This window comes from Platalea leucorodia (genome assembly GCF_965183815.1).
Source record: "Platalea leucorodia genome assembly, chromosome: 5".
NCBI classification, from domain to species: domain Eukaryota; kingdom Metazoa; phylum Chordata; class Aves; order Pelecaniformes; family Threskiornithidae; genus Platalea; species Platalea leucorodia.
This window is the reverse complement of record NC_138827.1, coordinates 22,242,390-22,263,738: the sequence shown is the minus strand read 5'-3', so window position 1 is coordinate 22,263,738 and position 21,349 is coordinate 22,242,390. Positions and strand designations below refer to the sequence as shown.

Sequence of the window (21,349 nt, the reverse complement as noted above, 5' to 3'; positions counted from 1 at the left end):
TACGGCAAATTTCTATGGGAGTAGAAAGGGTTTCTTACAATCGCACTCTGAAAAACATTCATTTGTCAACTAGCTATCAGATCTCAAACACTGCACAAATCCAGAACAAAATTTTGATGGAGAAGTTAAGTGTTGGGGTTTTGTTTTGCATCTTTTTGTTGTATCGCGCACAGATTGCAATGTCCCCATCTGAAACGGTAAGGCAAAACTCCCTCCTGCCAGACCCAGCCAAGGCCTGTGGTTTCTTCTTCAGAAGACCTGCCACTGTCGGAGCAGTGCTGTGAATACATCAGGTACCGATGTACTCGTGTCAGCAGACTGTGCTGCTAAATTCCACGTCCCAGCTGGAGTCCAGACGGACTGCCAGAGCAAGAGCTACCACCTTCCCCCACCTCCCAGCTCCAACAACAGGAAAGGTTACTCCACTCTACAGGGTACCCTCTCAAAGAAAAAACATAGGTAATTTAAAAACTTTTTTTTTTTTTTTTGGCCAACAAAGCATTTTGTTCTGTTGAAGGGAGGAGGAGGGAATAAAGGTAAAAAGGGGGAGTGAAAGATGTAATACATTAATTTTAAAAAACTGTTTAGACCAGTTATCCACACATCATTGCTGGATCAATACACAGGTATTTAACTATAAACCAATGTGCTCTGAATCTTTTTCAAGTATCTGGTATCAATTTTGTATAAAGATTTTGCGTAAACAAACTACCAAACATAGATGAAAAATGACTGTTTTTCCAAGTCTGAAATTGAGCATTAAAACTAAAGTACTCCAGGAGTTAGTATTCCATACAGCACTAACAGTCTGCCAAATTAAAAATTTCACATATTCGAAAAGACCACGGGCTGATAAAAATCTGCTAAACAGGAATTAAGGAAACGGAAATAGTGTGCAATAATTAAAACCCAGTTTGTAGTTTGAGGAAAATGTCTAAAATCCTGAATTAAAAAAAAAAACCACAAATGAAGTGAAAGCTTTTAACTGGTACACACTGTTCACACCTATATTTCAAGTTTGGAAACGCATATTTTCAAGCAGCAATACAAAAAAGTATCCATGAAGAATGCATAATCTCTGAAAAAATTATGAAAACATCCCTGCTACCATTACATTTCTAAATACAAAACTGACTACCATATTGTTGCTTCTGTGTAGCGAGAGAAGTTCATTTTCAAAACAGATAAAATTCAGTCTTTAGGTGTGAATGGTATGAATGACAGTCTCCTTTTTTTTTTTTTTTTAAATTTCTTAGTTGTTTAGGATCCTTAAGCATGCAAGCCTCGGAGAGGAAGGCCCGACGAGGGCAGGGTTGGCTTATGACATCCAGTTTAGGACAGAGCTGGGAAAGCCTCTGGGTCATCTACATCAGGAGCAGAAGCACTTGACTGAAAGAGAAACATCAGAGTGTTATTACCTTCAGTGGCATCAAACCCTACTGCGTTTCTAATTCTTCACACATTACCAAGTCCTTCCATTTGCTAGGCGAACGCGGCTCAGCGCACAGCTGAGCTGGGCAGTGCGAGATGTTAGCACCGCTCAACTGCGAGCATGCGTGGGGGCCCAGCGACAAGCCTGAGCCTCTGTCCCTGTGCAGACAGACTAGGTGGCACTTGCACGGGGCAGCTGCAGGCACGGGGACTCCCTGCACCCCAGACAAACCAGGGTGGGAATTCTTCCTTTTTAAAACTACTTTAACCTGAACCCTATTCAATAGGGAAATACCGTGTTTCAAACAGGTACACACTATAGTGGAATAAGCAGTCTAGTACTGAACAAATTACTACAAGAGCAACTTTTCCCCTCCCATGATAAGCAACTTTTTTTTTCTTATTCCAAGGACTAGAAAGTCTTCTATATTACTTTTTGAATCAAAGCTATCCAAAGAGGCATTATAGGCAAACAGACCAAGTTTGCACATGATTATTGCACAAGGTTACAAGTACATCTCTTTTTTCCATTCTTAAAGAGATCACTACATGTGATACTACTTATGCTATTCTACTAGCACATAGCCATCAATTCTTACTGAGGGACATGACTGAAGTGTTACAGAAAAGACCTGTTTGTAGCACAAATTAAGTTTCAGATGTTCAACTTTTCCCACTCTCAAACTAGCTGTTGATAAAAAGAACTTTTGTGCAACCTAACCCTAGAAATTCACACACACTAACCAAGAATCTCCTCAGTACTTCCCTATCAGAGTTTTTATAAAGGGCTCTGTACCACACCTAAAAAAGCAGTGCTACAATGAAATGCAGAAATTAAGTATTTTAGAATACTTCCATGAGGGATGTGAAAGAGAAGAAGAGCAAGAAGAGCAGGAAGAGCCAGGATAGTGGAATTTCCTGTAAACATATTCATTTATCAAGACAAAGAGATAAATTTAAACCATTCCAATTAAAGTTGTATCAACCTCTATAGGCAAGACTAAGACACTGCAGAACTACCCAGCCCACAAACTAGAGTTAAAAAGTAACAGCAGGGTCTTAAGCCTATAGCCTTAGTAACTCCGGTTGCTCATTACAGAAAAGCAGAAAGCAAGCCAAAAAAGCCAATCCACTCCAGGAGGGGAATTAACAGTCCCTGCAAGAGGAGGGCCTTGTTCACAGGTAACATAAGTGCCAGCAGAGGTCACCAACCTGGTTGGGTGTGTGGATCACGTCAAACTCCTTAACCAACTGGAAGGAAATAAACAAAGTCAACATAAAATAAGCTGCAGATCTCAAAGTTTTCAACTACTTTATGACAGCATTCTTGAAGAAGCAAGATGCCATATTAGTGAAACAACTCAGAGCAAACCACCACCATTTAGAATCATAGAATCGTTAAGGTTGGAAAAGACCCTTAAGATCATCAAGTCCAACCATTAATATCAGTTCCTTAAAATTTTCTTATATTGGTATCAGGAGAGAATTTTCCAACTAATAAGCCTAAAACTTAAAGTGATCCAGTGTAAAAGAGAAAACAAAGTCAGTGTCCTACATGAGACAAAAATAAGCAAGTCTAGTCTATGTGAAGAAAGCCACACCACACAGACCAAACTCATTTTCTAGTGAGAAACAATTAGATTAGATGCATTTAAGCCAAATAAATGATCCATATTAAATCCAATCTTTACTGCAGCTATACTACGGTACTTCAACTCTACATGTTCTCTCCCCAGCCCGATTCAGTACTTAGTCCTGAGTATTTCCTTAGGGCTTTAGGACTAGAGGAGGAAAAAAGTTACTGTGGATTAGGAAAAAAAACCAAAAAACAAAAAAACCAAAACCAACCACAGTAAGAGTCCTTTTTCTACATGAAAACTTTAAGTTCCTCAAATTCAAGCTATAACATGCAGCCATAAAACCAGTCTTTCACCCCCAACAGGTCACAATGCAGATACACCGTCCTGACTGTGTCTGAAAATAACTGCTCTAACACTTGCAGTTCTGCTCTGGCACAAACAGAAGCATCTCATAGTACATTCAGATCTGTCCATATAGAAGAGTAATTTTTTTGGGTTTAGATACAACCTTCAAAGATGGACACTCTCTTTTTACTCCAACCTACTCCCCACCCTCTCTTTTTTAGTGTTTAATAAGAACACTGCTAAAACATTCATCCTTTTGTCCTGACAGTAACCTAGTTTAAAGTGAACTTATAAGAATAGACATGTTACTTCGTTTTAAAATGTCGTGTTTGTTGTCAGAGCAACTCCCTCAGAAATAAGGAAGACATCTAAAATTATCTATCTGAAAATCCTAATAACAACTGAAATTAAACGCCTTTGTAGATGAAAGCTGTAGCTACTTACCTTGTCAGTTCTCCCTCCACGGCTGGCCCTGCCACCACGCCCTCGGCCACCCCGTCCCCCTCTGCCACCACGTCCGGGGCGGCCGAGGTCTCCAAAGTTGATCTCCAGCTGGGATGTAATATCATTTGCTGGCTTGCGGAAGTGATGATCCATTACAGAGTCCTCAGCATGAGCCTGAAACGAGTGTTTCTTCATGAGTAAGAAAAATCACCAAAGAAACTTTTTCATTTGTAGTTGCACTCTTACCACCACACCACGCGTGTTCACCTCCAAATGTACTCCCAAATTGATGACTGATTACCTTGATTGATTCAAGTTAAAAGATAGTGCAGGAATTGTTAGGAATCAAGTTATACCACTTGTGCAGATGACAAAACCACATATAAGTAATCAAATAAGCGCTTGAGCAAACAAAGGTATTTTGCATTTCCAAGATAATTCAGGGAATCTCTGCAGTTCCTTCAGAGGAACACGTTTAGGTTTATCCGAGACCAAATTGACTATCACCAAGCCAGTATAGCATTCCAGCATTTCTCTTCTTCTCACTTCATATTCTGAGAAATCTTCAGGTTCTATCAATTCATTTCATTCTTTTCAAATACTTACTTGGTAACCCATCTTTATTTTGCTCAATGAGTACTTTACACTTTCTCATTTGCTTAGCCCTGTATAAATATTTAAAACAAGGGAGATAGTAAGAATCCCTTACTGGTTTGTATTAGCCATAACAAACAGCAAACGAGGCATAAACAGTTCAAACACAATGTAACTGAAATAGCTAAAACCATGCTAAAACAGAGAACCAGTCTCACCAATTACACTGAAAAATATGACTCTCACTACCTTTGACATGATACAGCAATCTCTTACAGCTGGTTGGTTCCCAGTGAGAAACCTGAGCCTCACAAAGCAAGGTATGGGCCAAAGAGTTACATCTAACACCAAAAATGCTACTATTCAGCACATTTGAGTATTTCACATTATTACACACTGAACACAAAAAGAACCAAGTGTTTTTAAATGAATTATTTTTCCTATTTTGCACAAATAGTTTTTCCATTTGGTAAGTCAGTTTCAGGCACCTATGGTGATACACAGAACATAAAACTGACCACACTGGATCAGACCAAGGGTTTATCTAGTCCAGCACTCTGCCTCTTACAAGGCCCAATCATCATGTTTTGGAAACGTGACAACATACAACACTTTCTTCTCCTATAACCACCTAGTTTCTGGCACAGCAATTTTCAGTTTGCTTCTTTTTTCCTACAGAAGTGCCATGTGCAAGCTTAAGCCTACTGACTATAACTTGCTTTCCTTGTGGTGCAATTACACAATATGCTGACTTGTTTCAAAGGCAACATATTGTGCAATTAGGCCCTACACTCTTTAATTACAATTTGTGGATCCTTCGTAAGGCAGCCAATGGATACACAGGGGTCTGCAGTCAAAAGGCTGAAAGCTGCTTTCAGGGATTCCTTTAGTCAGTCACAAGCACCGTAATGTACAGAGCCAGAAAGAGCCTTCTCCCCCCACCAATCTCATTACCCCTTTCTGTGCCCAGTTGTACGTTTGGCCTCCACAACGTCCTGCAGTGGAGGGCACTGCAGTTTAATTCGGCACAATGAGAAATACCTCTCCATGCTGCTTTATTTCAAACATTTCTCATTGGGATTTATTCCATGTAACCAACTGGTCCCCATCCCACTCCCGATTTTATAGATTTGAATTGTACACCCTTCCCTCAGAGATCTCTTTTCCAAACCGAGGAAGTTACCCTAAGCAGTTATTTTTCAGACAAAGTCATTCCACGTCTCAGCCTGACATTGCACTACTCAAATGTAAGTACACCGACAATTTGTAAAACAGTACACAATACCATTTGTTACAGTTTTGACTCCTTTCCTACTAAATATTTTATCTACAGTTTTGATCACTGCAGGGTACTGAGGTGATATTTTCAACTTAGTGGTAGTTGTACGACATCCTCTTTTCTGAGATGTAGCATCAGTGGCTTTGTACAATAATTCTGTGCATTTCCTTCCCTACACTGTTATTGCTTAAAAAAGAAACACTACAGTCTACCAAAAACATTTTATTTTCACAACTTAACTTTGGCTTAACCACCAAACCCAACAAATAGTGAATTCTGTATGTAACCCAAAGATTTCTTTATCCAAAATAACTAAAGCCAATTTAAAACACCAGTAAAAGACTTGGCGTGTTCTCCTCATACTCTTCTATCACTTAGGTGACAACAGTCAAAGACATACCATACAAATTGCTTATTCTGAATCATCTTTGGAAGCATTTAATTTATATGTATTGGCAACTCTCAATAGTGCTCTGATCTAATAACTGGTTGCTTCTCGAAGGCATTGCTGCATGTATGGGTCTTGGGAAAGGCTGTCAAAAATTAAGAATAAGCTACTAGCAGAAAGGGGGGCCAAAGCAGACAGTGAGATATGGAAAAACAACAGCAACAAAAAATAAAGACTCATGATAGAAGCATTTATGATAAGGTTTGAATTCAGCTCAAACAGGAGCAAGGGTACTGATTATGAAGGGTCCTACATGGCGCACAGTTAGACAACAGGCATGGACAGAAGAGCTCCATATTGTATCCACTTGTATTCTCTATTTTTGTGACTTCTTAATATCCAGACCTTCATTTCAGAAGGGGCTCATATCAAAACACAGGTATTACCAGTTAGATATAAAGGATCAGTACCTCATTTGACTCCAGCAGACTCCCCTGCATTTCTGTCATCGCCTTTGTCTGATGAAAGTTGCGTGTCCACGCCAAAGTGACAAAAGGAACAAAGGGAGAAAACAAAAGGAAGAAATGAGACTCAACTACATACAGAAACAACAGGTAATAAGGTCACATGAACTTGCCGGATACAGATGTCACTGAGCACATGAAGCAGCAAAAGGATGAGATCAACAGCTGTGCAAGCATCCAGAAAGACCAGAGGATGGACTATACCACAGGCATGGAGACAAGAGAAATCTCGGATCGATACCAAAAAAGTTTAACAAAAGCTGCTGGAAACTCTAGTAGAGACCATGCATGCAGGCTGATCTCTAGCACCTCAATACATTGGGCACACTGTGTACAGAACTACACAGATAAGAGGGTGGGATGTTTAAAATTACTGTTAATGAGAAAAGGTTTCTGCACTATTCTGAACTATTATTTTCCAAAACATATTTCTCAGTCTGCCATTGCAACCTCCTCTAAGGAAGTGATTAGATTAGCAAGAAAGTTTGAAGGCACAGGAAAGTGGTACAGCACAATAAAGCAGATATATAGAGTAGGAACTGATCTACTAGTGTATCAATCTTTCCAGGAGACTTGCATCCAACTTTTTGAACAAATTTCAAGATCTCTCCATAATGTAACTCCTTTCCATGTTTTATTCAGCTGCACCAGTACAATTTAAAAAAACTCAAGCCACTAAACCAGCTGCAGAGAAGGAAAAAAGAAAATCTCTCTTTTATGGCATAACCCAATCTCCTGGAAAGAGTCTCATTAGACTAGGGCTGCCAATACACATGGATTTCATATTAAACCAGCAAGAATCTGAGACAGTATTAAGAGTTCATTTTATACAAAGTATCACTTTCACTTGCATAGCAAATGTGACAAAGAGGGAAGACCTCAGATAGGGTCAAGCATTTCACCCCTCAGTGAAGAGTACAAGTAGGAGGAGAAGGACAGCTCTTTCACAAGACTAAGGCAGATGAACAGTACTAGAGCCTCATACTCCCATTTTCTCACAGATTCCTAGGGCATTTTCCCGGTAGTTCTCAAGCTACAGGAATGAGGGTGGTCATCACACCACTTCAATTCAAATTTCTGAGAACACCTACTAGGGCACATTGTGATTTTTCAGCCATAAGAGTACAGAAGGTTTGGGGCTGAAAACCAGAATTTACCTAGAAACCAAGTCAACTTCCACACATCAACTCCCTTCTTTGCAATAAGAATCACAGAAACCTTACATCAACCTTAATTTCATAACTCATAAGTCTGTCCAAGAGGACAAACAGAAAAAGAACAGCAGGTGATTGGTAGGTTTTGTTCCTAACTTCTAAATATTCCACGTTCTAAACCTGCTCACAAAGGAGCCGCAATGAAGGCTTTCCCAATGCCTGTATTATAAAGCTATTCTGCTATAATACTTCGCAAAAAAAGCCCATGCTGCTTCCCAAAGCATCAGTGAACAATGAATAAGTGAAATGGGGAGAGACATCTGCTGGACATACAATAAAAGCAGGCTAAAAGCATCTAGATTTAAAGGCAGCTTTGTTAATATCTCACTTCTGTGCTTATACAGCATGGAGCTGTTAACTTCTTATGTGATAGTGTTAAAAATATCTGACTCATTTCTTCGAAGAGAAGTTAACCGAACGCACTTCCCAAACAGAACAATCTACTAATTATGTCAGTTCTTCCATGAAAGTAATTTGATTATTCTCATTGGTTTTGTTTGGTTTTTTTCTGAGTTAACTACTGATTCATTTTTCAAATGAAAAATACAGTATGGATCTTTCTAGCTTCTAAATTACTCAATAGTACCACCACCTTATTATACTATCATACATGCAGATATGTTAAAAAAGACTGTCTTCAGCTGACTAAATGTCAAACAAATCTGCTTCAGCGAGACTGAGGCTGAGGGGACTTGCAGGACTACAGTTTCAGTAAATCTTGGTAAAGTACATAATGCTTCTGTTTAAATCTACTCTTTTAATATATAGCAACATTAAGTCTAACTCAGTTTCCCTTTTCTATACAAGCCAGAGAAAGTGGTATCGAATTAACACTTCAAACACTGAACAGCTTAAGGTAAACAAAAAGATATGCAATCATTTAAAGCTTACACAGCAAGAAAAGAAAATAGCATAATTGTAACAAAGTCAAACTCATTCCGAGTTCAATGTGATTACAAATGGAGTTTTCATTGGAAAGTACTAAATAGTGCCTCCCCATCTGTATTATGCTCCCAGCTTACAAGAAAAAACTGACAAGGTGTGAAAAAGTAGAAATACATATTAGAAGACCAAACAGCATATTCCATACTACTCAGTTAATTCAAAGGGAACCAGAACCATCTGGTATACAAACTTGCAGGCCACTGATTAACAGTGGGCCGCTTGAGATATTACAGAGCATTAAAAACAAAGATTAAAACAAAGATTAATGCAGCCCTGCATTAGAAAACAGAGCTCTCAGCACTTCCCTCCCTTCTGAAGTGAAAGAGTATGTCTCTCCTTGCCTTCTCTCTATCTTGGAACAGAATAATTAAAATTTTGGAATGACTGAAATGAGTATGCTTGAGAAACTGCAATTTAAAAATAATTCTACAGCAACTACGTTGAATATCACTGAAGCATACAAATATATTTCACCTGGTTTCTCAAAAGCTTGAAGGACACTTGAATATATATTACTACAAAATGAGAAGATACCTATGTTACAAACTTCAGATATACAGTTTAGGTATTAAGGTGTCTGAGGCATGACCAGTATTTCTTCAATCTTACATCATGTTTAGCAAGAACCATAAATCTGTGTACTGCATAAAAAGCAAAGAAACAAATTTGATATTGACAAACCTCTCCTAAAATGCTCAACAAGAGACAGTCCTTACAAAGTTACCTGCCCAGATGCAGCCATATTCCAGTCTTATCTCTAGATTATATCACAGTATACACCAACCTAAAGGTACAGAACAACTGCTAAAACTAACCACAGTAAGAATGGCTACTTATGCTACTGCATAACTTCAGTTTTATTAAGAGAAACGTTCTTCCCACTTTATAAAATTTTAGCTACAGGTCAGTGTCTCAAAGAACGGAGCTTCCACTCCAAGAAGTGCATATCAATAGAAAAACCTATACAGTCTGGATACTAGCAAATACTGAAAATCACTTTACCTCCTCGCTCTTTGACTTGTGAAGAACAAATCCTTTTTTCCATTGCCCATCAGCACCCTCATTTGGTTTACGGATGTTGAACTCAACTTTTGCACGATCCTTACTTTGAATAGCTTTCCACTCATCCAGGGTCATTTCCTTAGGACCTTCTTCCTTAACTTCTTCAACCTCATTCTCTCTGTAGTAAATTCATGGATATTATGATCATGACTTAGAACTCACATTCTAGATACAACAAATTCAAAATTGGTTGTTAATCAGCACCAGATTATAAAAAAGTTTGTCAAGTATTTAGCAGTGAAGAGGTGTATATAGAAAACCCTCACTTCCACCACTCAAAGCAGACAGGAAAACTCAACTCCTTTAGCCAGATGGCCAAAAAAAAAAAAAAAAAAAATCACAGCCAGACACTTAAGCAACTAAATGGTGAGCACAGCACAGCAAAATGTTAAAATTTAAAATTAACACTGATCCATGCCATCTATTCTCCATGTTAATGACAAATTTCTTTACAAATATAAAAGCCTAACTTCTGCAATGGACTTATTTAGAGCTATTTTCCCTTTTTGAGATACCTCTCAAGTTAAGGCAGTGAGAGCAAGCTTGTTTTTACCACAATTTTCAAGCTTGTTAGTTTTTTGAAAACCAGAATTTAATCAGCTTTGGATAGTCTGCTTCCTTTATTGAACCAAAGACAATTATTAATTTCCCAGCTAACTAAAACAATTTTTACTTTCAGCTAACTTGAAAAAACAACAGCATACAACTTCATTACTTGTGTGATATCACTTCACTGTAAATCTTTGGTGCCTCTACCTTCTGCCAAAGAGCTATTTTTAAGTAAAACAGACAACCACTATGCTCAATAACAGATCATGTTCCAACTACACAGGCAGTCAATCCTCTAGTCATTCTTCAGTGTGTTTATGCAACTAAATTTCTGATTTATGGAACACTTTTGCCATGTATGTGCAGCAAAAAGATCACGAAAGCCTCAACTTCAGAGAAAAGATCTTAATTTTGTAGTCATTAATTTTGATGTAATAATGCTGAGGTTATACGTCAAAATGACTGTATTTCAATTTTTTCTCATTCTGTAGGACAGAATGATTTTTGACATGGTATATATTCAGAAGCATTTTTTTAGTTCAAGGCAAAGATATTATCCCATGGCATTCTGCACATTTTACTGCAGTAAAACATCCTACAATTCTGGTGAAACATTTAGGTTAGAGGTCCACACAAAACTAGCCAACCTGAAAACTAACCCATGTAAAGATGCTTTTCTATAAAAATAACTGACAGGTTACAACAGATGCATTACATTTGAAACTGGGAAGAGTACATGTTTTCTGCAGATTTGAGGAAGAAGAAAAAACATACAAATAACCTGCAGAATTTTTCAGATAACTGATCCGCACATGGATAGGTCAGTTTCTGGTCAAGCACCAGGATACTGCTACTAATAAAGATCCAGGAAATACTGCAGACACAACAAATTTAATATATCCAGATTTCCAATACATATAATCTTTTTAAGGACTAGCTAGCTTGCATTTTCTGACCAATGCTCAAGCTGTAATTCCTTAAAAATTCTCATACTACTGTATACATGATGACCTTAACCTTGGATCACCACAACCTTGGAGAAGTAATAGCATTTAGTATTCTTTTTGTTAAACTAAATCCATTCCTTATTCTCTACACAGTAATTGTACCCTCTTTACCACTAACCAAAGTTATTGATAAGGAAATCAAGCCTCAGCAAACTCCACATTAGAAATCTCAGGCAAACTAGTATTTCAAAATTCTATCTTATCTGTTTGCCGTTTTCTTTTGAATTCGCCATAAAGCACATTCCTCATTAAAATAAAACATTTTATTGTACTACACTACCATAAAAATTTGTATCACATTTTTACGTCAACTCTAAGTATCACTGCTGCTCATTCTGCTTCTCTAATTACTCTATTTCATTCATCCAGTCACTGGTTTCTTCTGTAACAGTGTCCAAGTGGAGTGAGAAGCAATCAAGTTAACTTCTGTGTATGCAGGCAACTTTCAAAGAAGCCAGAGAATGAAAGAGATACAACCTTTCTTCTACAGGCTAGTCACACAGTCTCAACAGTTGCTTTGAAAAACTAAGTTTAAAAAAAGTTGCCTTCCACTGGCAGAAGAACATTTTGTCCCTTTTACTTGGTGGTTCTACCTACCTACTTATGAGCACAGATGTGTTTGCATTTGGTACTTAGTAGTTGCAATCCCAAGATCCTAAGCATATTGGAACTGATTGTTAATAACTAAATCTGAAAGTGACCCAAGAGCCTGCATGACACTAATGAACTGTTTCAAGATAACAATTTTTAGACATGCAATTTTTAAAGAGACAGTCTTTGGGCAGCCCTGTGGATAATTTCATATCTACTGAAGAAAATAAAATCAGAGTTTGGCAAAACAAAAGTAGGAATAAATATCAGCGGTTAAAGGCAAAGTAATACTACCTTTGAAGCAATCAAAGAACATTAAGAGCAGTGGTACTCACTTGTTTTCAGAATCAGCAGGCGGATGTTCCTCTCCCTCTGGCGTTTCCTCAGTTACAGCTGACTGATCCAATTCACTGCAATTACATAATGTTCGGAGTTTTGTTTTTTAAAAGTTCATCCCTATTTAAAGCTACATACGATTAATGACTAAATTCTATAGTGGATTTCTACAACCCACTCTTCTTGAAAAACAACTATTTCATTAAGAATTAGTGCTCTCTGTGCCTTTTAAATTCTATGCTTTCCACCTTCCTAATGGTTTTCCCCAACACTTACTAGTACCCATTCTGAAAGCCTCCCGCTGTGCCTTGAGACACAAAATGGATTTTGGTATTTAAAATACTGTTTCCATGTAATATTTGTAAAAAAAAGCATGCTTAATTTGATCAAAATTGTTAAAATTAAATTGTTCTATTTTTAGTAAAAGAATTGTTCAAAAAACAGCACAAGATGCCCCCCAATTCCGAACTTCCTCAAAATTCTGGTTTTAACAGTTAAGCCATCTCTTATGTTACAAGACATCACTAATTTTCTAAACTCTGCAAAGTCGGCTTTAATAGCGTAGCAAAAATTATCAAAATCAAAGGCAAAAAAAGGCAGCTAAATCTTTACATTTTGCAAGCTGTAAGAATTAGGATTCTGCTAATAGTTTTCTGAGCAATTACAGATTACTAACGTTAGCTCGTCTTTGACGGTTCCCCAGTTGTGTGATCCACTGCCACCACGCTTGTCCTCATGCTTTAGGCCGCTGAAATGTGAATGTGAAACAGAACTAACAAAACTGAGTTAACATTATAGTGTCCAGATACAGAAATTCAAAGGCAAATTTTAAATTGTGTTTTAATTGTAAAGAATAGTAAAAAAAAAAACACAATAGAAAAAGTTAAAGACTTACGATCTATCACTGCCACTATGTCTGTCAAATTCACGTTTGCCACGAGAGTCAAACCCGTCTCCTCTGCCCATTCCACGTCCACGTCCACGCCCTCTTCCAAGTCCACCACGTCCACGCATAGGTCGGTCAAGAATGGGTCTAGCATGGAACAGCCAAACTTGAATATTTCACCTCCAAAAATTTACAGCATGGTTTTCTTTTTCTCTTTTGAAAATTTTACTTACTTACTTTTCCTCTGATAATTACTGTAACTGTGTTGAGGCTCTAATTTCAATACCAAATTATTACACTGAAAAAACCAAAATATATAATGCCTGCATCTTAGAAACTGGAAACAAATGCTCAGAAGGATTACCATTCATTTGCATCTTCTGGCACTAAATTCTCAAGTTTAGCATTTGTCTCGTGTTACATCACTAGCTGACACTACAATTTCAATTTAACTCACGTTCATCCAACTTACTTTTAAAAGAATTTTAACTTTGGCTACTAGAACTTAGTATTTGAACACTACTTTCAGAACACTTGAATTCTGGATGCTATACGATACTCGAGACACTTTAAAACTTGCCTAGACATAAGATGGCTTCACCGATTCCAGATCTGAATTCACTGCAGCCAAGGTATAAACACCTACATGGACTAACTTTTATTGGCTTGAAGTCAGCTGCATGGATTTAAGCAACAGCTGTAACAGCAAGCAAATCTCATCCTGCAGGCAACAGCTATACTTGAGTTCCTTTCCTGACCCATTTGCTATAGATTTAGAGAGATATGGTGGATATCACACTGATTTAAACCATATTTTCAGTTAAATCAATGGAACTGTTCATGTTAGCTCACTCCCAGTCTATAACTTGAGCCAAGTTTGTAAACAAAATCATGGAAAAGGAAAGAAAAGTGTTATATTCTGCATGCCACGTACTCTTCTTGTGCCTGACAAAAATTTAATTCAATCAATTTAATTTTGATTTGATCAGCTTTTTTTTTTTTTTAACTTAGTAGCAGAAGGCAGGATAGCCCCTTCATATCAAAACTAGGAAAGCTGTCAGGCAAGACAAAATTCTTACTTATCAACAGAAAATTCTCCTCCTTCGCCTTTCTCATCAGCAGGTTTGTCAAAGCGGCGCTCACGAGGAGGTCGTCTGTCCGGTCTCCTGTCAATAGGCTTGCCTTCACCCTGCTGTTGCTGCTGCTGCTGCTGCTGCTGATCAGGCCTCCTGCCAATACGTCTTATCCCTGAAACATTAGGCAAAACACATCAACGGAATGTGGAGCTGCTCCGGCAGAGATACTGACTCTAACACCGTAAAACAATATTGAAGGTAAACTGGAATTGAAGTTTTTCTTCTAGCCTTTTGACTAGATAATCTGAGAAACTATACCTTCATCAAAAAGTCACTGTAGATCATTTGACTCTTCTTATTCACATTTTTATGCAGCATTTCAATTAAACAGTATTTTGTACAAGTGTACATTCTTACAATATTGTAGGAAACAAGACCTGTCAAAGCACACAATACATTAGCAATCCGTGTTAAAACAATAGGGTCAACTTTCAAAGAAGGATCAAGGTAAGCAAGTTTTTTTTTTTTTTTCCCTCTGAAAGGTGCTTTTCAGGTAAAACAAGTGGTTTTCATTCTGATGCACACCAAAATGAAATCAGTGTCACCACACTGGACCCGAGTCCCTATGACAGCCACCCCACTTCATCCCACTGCGCTCCTCTTGGGAACTTTTTTGGCCAGCAGTACGACCCAGGACAGAGTGTGCTCTCCCACAAAGGCCACCCTTACCCAGACAGGTGTCACTTGTATCCCAGTGAGCAGGCAGCCCATTACAGCAGGTACTGGTCAGTGACGAAACGATGTGTTCATCCACACCAATACTCTCAGTCCAATATGTGCTCCCTGACAAAGACTCACCTCATTGTGCCCTTACTTAAAATAGCTTAAGAATATACTGTGCCACTGAACTGGCTAGCATTCTTCTCTGCCTCTCTATGCCTTCTGAAAGATTTTTTTTTTTAAATAATAACTCCCCATGGGCATTATCTTCTTCACTAAGACATCTGAAGGATCTTAAACACAGGGTTTTTTTCCCCACTCATCTGAAAGGCCCATTTACTCTTCTTTAGAAATATCTGGACAAAACACATTACTCCTTTGTTATACTATTTTCTTGCCAAAATGTTTAGGGGAAAAAACACTAAGCAAAACACCAAGTCTGGCTTAAGAATTGTGAACTATCTTTTAAATTAAAAGCTGCCAATTTTTCTTTTTTTTTTTTTTTTTTTTTTTTAAAGAAATAAGTTCCTGCCTAACAAGCAATGTCATATTTGGGTGGGGCTAAAGAAGTTACAGTTGTAATGATATCCAAGCCAACACACCCAAATGAACAATGTCTTCCTTACCTTACAAGCTGTACTTAACATGAAGTTTGCATGACATACATTGCTTGCTAAGTAATCCTTACTCCCTGAGGAAACACAGGGGTTAAGCTCACTAGCATTTACTTTGAAAAGGGCTCTCAAGCTAAGGATGACCATTTCATCTTAAGAGGCAAAGCTCGGCAAGGAAAGCAAACGGGCCAGTGTCACATAGGAGGTATGCTGTAGAACTGGAATGAATAATCCATGTCTTTTGAATTTCAAGTTCAACACCCTGCACTCTGAAAAATCTGGTTCCTGGTGAAGCCTAACCAAAAATACAAGTTATTTCTTTTTCTTACTATCACAAAGCTTTGAACTGGCAATTCAGCAGTCAAATAATCTGCACCTTTCCAGAGTAGTGGAATACATTCACACATTCACACTGCAATACATTCACACAGGACACAAACCCTGTCGATACCACAGCACCCAACACCTTTATAACGTTAGAACTAGTGTCCCACACAAAAAAACAGAAGTTTTCAAACTGGAAAGTCACTTTGTTTACTACAGCGCTCCATACACACCGCTACAAAAGCAGGCCTGACTTTCTCTGTTTCACTGCTATAATAAGCCATGAAATATTTTTTTCATAGTGAAGTAGTGCTTGTTCTTGAAAATGAATGTGAAAACCGGGAGGTAAACACGTACTGCTAACCCTACCAAAAGCCCTCTCTGTTCTCTTGTGTTGGCCAAAGACACTGCCCATGTTTCAGGTTCACCTCATGCAAGACAACACCATAATTCTGTATCTGACTAATATTTCCAGAGGACACTAGCTTAGTAAACTGCTACTCGGGATGAATTATTGCATTGCTTACAGGGAAAAAACTCTCAAGCTTTAAAGTACAAAAGATCCACAAGCAAAGCTTGTCATAAGGTGTTTTCAAATAGCATTTGAGAGGCCTGCTAAAACAACTAGTAGATTAAAACATTTTCTTTCTTAAAAAGCATAAAATGTGGTGGAGAATCATTTTGCAATATGCACTGCAGTAAATGCTAAAGTATTAAGATGCTTTCATGCAGCACTGTGCTCCCCTGAACTGGCCGCGTTTCTGAAAAGATCGCTTGAACTGCAGTTAGCAAGTTAGTTCCTCACCCACACGCCAACTGCTGTCACCACACTTCGATACGTTTCAAGGATTCCAATTTAATCAGAGTTCTGACCAATTCGATGTGCACTGAAGTCTGCATGCTGCCTGCCACGGGGCGACATGTGTGCACAACATCTATCCTTTTCCATACAGAGCTGCGTCCTACTACTTTGTCCACAGCATATTCATTTAACCTATTTATACTTTGTTTTCTTTTTTCAACAAAGTTTCCCGTGTGGAATGTCTTACGGGTTTACACAAACACGGCTGAGAATTCGCACAACCTGTTACTAAAACGCGTACGTGATTCCCTTCAACACCATTCCCTAGAAAAATGACCCAAGTGACTTTGAAGAGCCCGGGGACTGCCAGATACCCTGTCAAATACGTCAGACCACCCGAAACACAATGCAAGTTTAGGATGCGCCGCTGGGATTTTCTCTTTCACGCCACCCTTCAGGCAGGCAGGCAGCCCTCCCTCCCTCCGCCGTGCCCCGCCAGGCCAGAACAGACGCTTCGGCACAGAGGCGGCACCCGGGCACCCCACGCACGCACGCCTCCATTTTGCGCGGGCCGGGCGGCGGGGACACACCGCCCGCGGCCACGTGCGGCCGGGCAGCACGGCGTGCACGGCCGCCGCCGCTCCTCCCCGCGCTCCGGCCGCCCGGGCCCGCCGCCGCCGCTGCCGGGCCGGGCGGGCGGGCCGCCCCCTCGAGGCAGGTGCCCCGGGCGGCCTCCCGCGGCCCGCCGGCCCCGCCATGCGCTCCCCCACGTGGGTGCGAGGCCGCCGCCGCGGGCGCGGAGCTGCCGCCGCCGCGGGCTCGGCCCTGCCCGGGGCCCCCCGCGCCGCGCTCCGGCGCCTTCCCGCCGCCTCCTTTGTGCGCGGCGGGACGCGGCCCCCGCGGGGCGGGGGGCGGCCCCTCGGCGGGGCCGGGCCGGGCCCGGCAGCGCCGCGGCGCTCGCCTCCCTCCCCCGCCGCAGCCCCCCGCGGCCCCGCTCACCCTCCTTTCGCAGCGGCGCGCCGGGCTGGCCGCTGCCCTCCTCCCGGCGGTCGCCGGCGCCCCCGGCGGAGGCGGCGAAGGGGGGCAGCGGGTTCTTGCGCTCCTTCTGGGACTCCCTGCGCAGCTGCTTGGCCGCGCTGCCGACGCCGCCGCCGGCGCCCGCCTGGCCCGGGCCGCCGCCGCCGGCCCCGCCGGACGAGTTGGTCTGGGCTCCCGCCGGGCCGCCGCGGCCCCCGCCGCCCCCCTGGCTCCCGCCGCCGCCGCCGCTCTCTTTCCTCCGGGTCTCGGCCGCCCGCAGCACCTCGAAGGGGTCGGACTCGTCATCAAAGAGCTGGTCGAAGCGGTTGGTGACGACGCAGCCGAAGCCCTCCTGCAGGTGTCCGGGCATGATGGGCCCCCGTCGGCGGGATCCTCCTCCGATGCTGCCGGGCCCCCGCGCCCTGCTCGCTGCCGCACAAGATGGCCGGCCCCGAAGAGACCCGCTTCTCTTCCGGCGCCGGGCACATCCGGGCACCTCACCCCGCGCGGGGCACGACGGGAAAGGCAGGCGGCCCGCGCCCGCCGCCGCCCGCGCCCGCCCGCCGAACTACAGCTCCCGGCATGCCCCGCGCCGCCATTGTGCGGGGCCGCCGCGGCGGGCGGGGCCGGGGGCGCGGGGCCTCCCGCTGCCGCCGCCGCCGCCATCGCCGCAGCCCGGGCGGGGCCGGGCCGGGCCGCGCTGGGCAGGGAGCGGCGCTGGGCCCGCTCGGCGCGGGTGGGCCCGGGGCCGGCCGCGACCCAGGGCCCCGGGGGTGACCCGGGGATGCCGAGGGCCCTGGCAGGGGTTTGCCGGCGGCCGTGACATCAGTCCTGACGCAATGAGCCCCTTTTTTAAGCCCCTTTCTTAACTCCAGGCGTGTGTGCCTGGCGGCCCGCGCCATTCGCCCCGGCTCCAGCCCGCTCTCCTGCGGAGCCGGGGGTCGCCGCCTGCTCGGAACAGCCCGGCGGCCCGTCCCGGGGGTCTGCCGGGGAAATAAAGTGGAACAAAGCCCACAGGCTCTGTTTTGTAACGAATTCCACCGGTACCGTGCAACAAACCACCGGGGTATGCGTAGAGCTTATGTAAAGACTAAATAATGCGGGCTGGCTGCAACAAAGTTACAGTTTTTAATTAGCTCTTAAGAGCACAGTGATACACCTGAGTGGAAGCATGACCCGGTCACGAATTTATGCTTTCATACTTGCGTGTATCCGGGTAAACGCACTGATGTATGAAACTGCTGAATATCTCACCCTGCCCTTCTTCACCATCTTGTTGCCTTATAAAAGCAGGTTAGAAAAAATCTGAGGAGCATGGCACCGCAGACAGACATTTTGGGTTTCCCAGCCCAGGCCCTCGCACGCAGCCGTGGGGCAGCCACGTGGGAGCCAGTGCTGGGCGCAGGCTTGGCAGCGTTTGTCCCCTGCGATGGCCGTCGCTGGACCCACCAGCAGATCCAGCGCAGACTGGGGGAGAAACACCCTCCCCGTTGTGCGCCGAGGGTTAGAAAGGTGACGGTGCCACCGTGTTCGATTTGAAAATGGGTCTTACATCGTGGTGGTGAAGATCGTCACCACGAACGCTCAAAGTACCTCGCATACGGAGGCTGGGCGAGCGTGAGCGTGGACACAGTCCTTCTGTCGAGAGATCGAGTTAACGCAGGGACGTGTTGCTCTGCTGAAGATACAGAGCATTTTTGCATTCAAAACCTGTGAATCTGACACTTCTCACTAGCATTAAGTTGCTTTTTAAAGCATGACACTGAGATAAATGTGTGTGTCATTCAAGGCAACTTCAGTAACAGTGGTTTAAGAGATTTGCTGCTATAACCAATTAAAGTTACTGTTTCAAAACCTTGCAGATTTACCTTGATCTTAGATGTATAATAAAATTTCCTACTTTCATTAACATTCATACTCATCTAATTAGCAGATATAAGCAGATATACACAATTAGAAGACAATATCAAGTGAAGATGGTAAATATTTGCAACATTAACTATTCTTTATCATTCTATTTATAGCCAGTGGGAATTATACTGAGAGATTAAAACATATTTAACTGGCACAGATTTGACATATCCTTCTAAAACACTGTTTCTTATGCTCACAGTTTATATCTTTAAGTAAGTTGTCAGAACCTTTTGGTCCCTGTTAGTATAATTAAGTTTATCCTCAGCAAGGATAATACTTTTAATATTTGCCTTGCCTACTCTGAGAAGTTAGGCCACTTTAAATAATTGCTTTAGAGATTCATTTCGTTACATTTGTTCAGTTCTTGAATGCACATTGCCCATAAATTGGAGACTCCACAAACCAACTGGTTTTGAAAAGTAAGTCCACATTTTAGTTGCTTCTAGATTATCCGGAAATTATTTTGGCTGCATTTATTGTTCTTTGTCAGCTTTCCCTGCAGTACCACAGCCACCTCTGTTCTGCTTTTGGGAGGCCTTGGAGGAAGCCCCTCCTGCAGTACCACTGCTAGGTCTAAGGGGGTTTGAAGCACTGCATCGCTCGTGGAAGCAGCTCACCCTGTTCTTGGGATATTGTTAAGTCATCACCGTAAATGATATCCTCAGAACTCAAAATAGTTTCCTCAAGCAAGCCTTTTGCTTTTGGGATGAATCAAACACCACCAAGCAACACGTGATTAAAACTCTGCATTTACATGGCAGATGTTTTCAGGAACAGCCTTGAACCCATTTCAGCCTCCTGTCCCGTCACACGCACCGAGGCTACATTGCATCATATGCATTTTATGAACAAACTACAAATGTTTCTCGCTTGGAGTGCTGCAGTGCTGCTTGCCAGATGGCATGGATGGCTTCTTGTTTGTAAGAGGGCATTTGCTCACAGAAATGGACTTCTCAGTTGCCTGTCTTTGGGGCTCGGGATTTTTCACTCAAAGGGAAGTCAGAGCATCTCTCTCTTGCTTTTGCAAGGACTGTGCATATTCAACTCCCCTGAGCTATACTGTAAGCTGATGTACATTCAGTATTCCAAAATTTTCCAAGTGTAGACATGGCATAATAGGTTTTGGGTCATGCCTTGAATTAATCACACACACACCAGATTCAAAGTATTTCAGTATGAACTGGGAAACTGACCATCATGTGAATACAATCACCAACAACCAGACTTATTCATTCTGTGTAGCAAGAAATAGGAGTTGCAGGGTGCATGGTAGGAAGCTCCGGCTCTTCTCAGGACCATCACATGCTTTGGCACGCACCGCCTGCTTGTATGTTGGCGTTTGTAATAAAGAGGCCCAGCAATTAGCCACACAGGTCAAAAGTCCAAATGACAATGTTGTCTGCCAGATACAATTCACAGTTTTCAGGCGCTTCTGGCCGTAAGACAACATTTCAATTCAGCAGAGCTGAAAAGCCTGGCTTCCTACACCTGGGGAGCTACAGGTGGGTCCCACTGGGTTCATCGATACCTTGCAGAGTCTGGAGGAGCATTGCTCCTCCCGATACCTTGCTTTCCTTCTGGAGCATTGCTCCTCCAGATACCTTGCTTGCCTTCTGGAGGAGCATTAGCAGGTCCCTGCCCTGCAGCCAGCTGCCTTCTTTCACAGGGCTGACAAGAAGATAAGGCTTTTCTAATCATTGTTGCTCT

General features: G+C 42.2%; 1 protein-coding gene across 5 annotated transcripts; it reads right to left on the bottom strand.

Annotated features, from left to right (window-relative positions):
- Nucleotides 1-979: 979 nt before the first annotated feature.
- On the bottom strand, nucleotides 980-18,236 carry SERBP1 (SERPINE1 mRNA binding protein 1). Of its 5 annotated transcripts, none has more exons than XM_082314050.1 (10): nucleotides 17,711-18,235; nucleotides 14,255-14,423; nucleotides 13,185-13,322; nucleotides 12,966-13,061; nucleotides 12,289-12,363; nucleotides 9,747-9,924; nucleotides 6,532-6,579; nucleotides 3,801-3,974; nucleotides 2,644-2,682; nucleotides 980-1,389 (listed from the first exon to the last, which is right to left on the bottom strand). In XM_082314050.1, exons 1-10 carry the CDS (start codon nucleotides 18,096-18,098, stop codon nucleotides 1,333-1,335), a joined length of 1,362 nt encoding a protein of 453 aa, XP_082170176.1. In that variant the 5' UTR covers nucleotides 18,099-18,235; the 3' UTR covers nucleotides 980-1,332. The 5 variants fall into 5 exon arrangements, with proteins under 5 accessions (XP_082170176.1, XP_082170177.1, XP_082170180.1 ...); XM_082314051.1 differs by having other exon boundaries at nucleotides 12,966-13,037; XM_082314054.1 differs by lacking the exon at nucleotides 12,966-13,061 and having other exon boundaries at nucleotides 17,711-18,236.
- Between the last annotated feature and the right edge of the window lie 3,113 nt (nucleotides 18,237-21,349).

Excerpts from the sequence above, each read along its gene's own strand:
- SERBP1 (XM_082314050.1), bottom strand. The coding sequence starts at position 18,098 with ATGCCCGGACACCTGCAGGAGGGCTTCGGCTGCGTCGTCACCAACCGC. Across the intron at positions 9,925-12,288 it reads CCTGCTGATTCTGAAAACAA|AGAGAATGAGGTTGAAGAAG; the intron begins GTGAGTACCACT and ends AATTTACTACAG. Across the intron at positions 6,580-9,746 it reads ACAAGTCAAAGAGCGAGGAG|ACAAAGGCGATGACAGAAAT; the intron begins GTAAAGTGATTT and ends AACTTTCATCAG.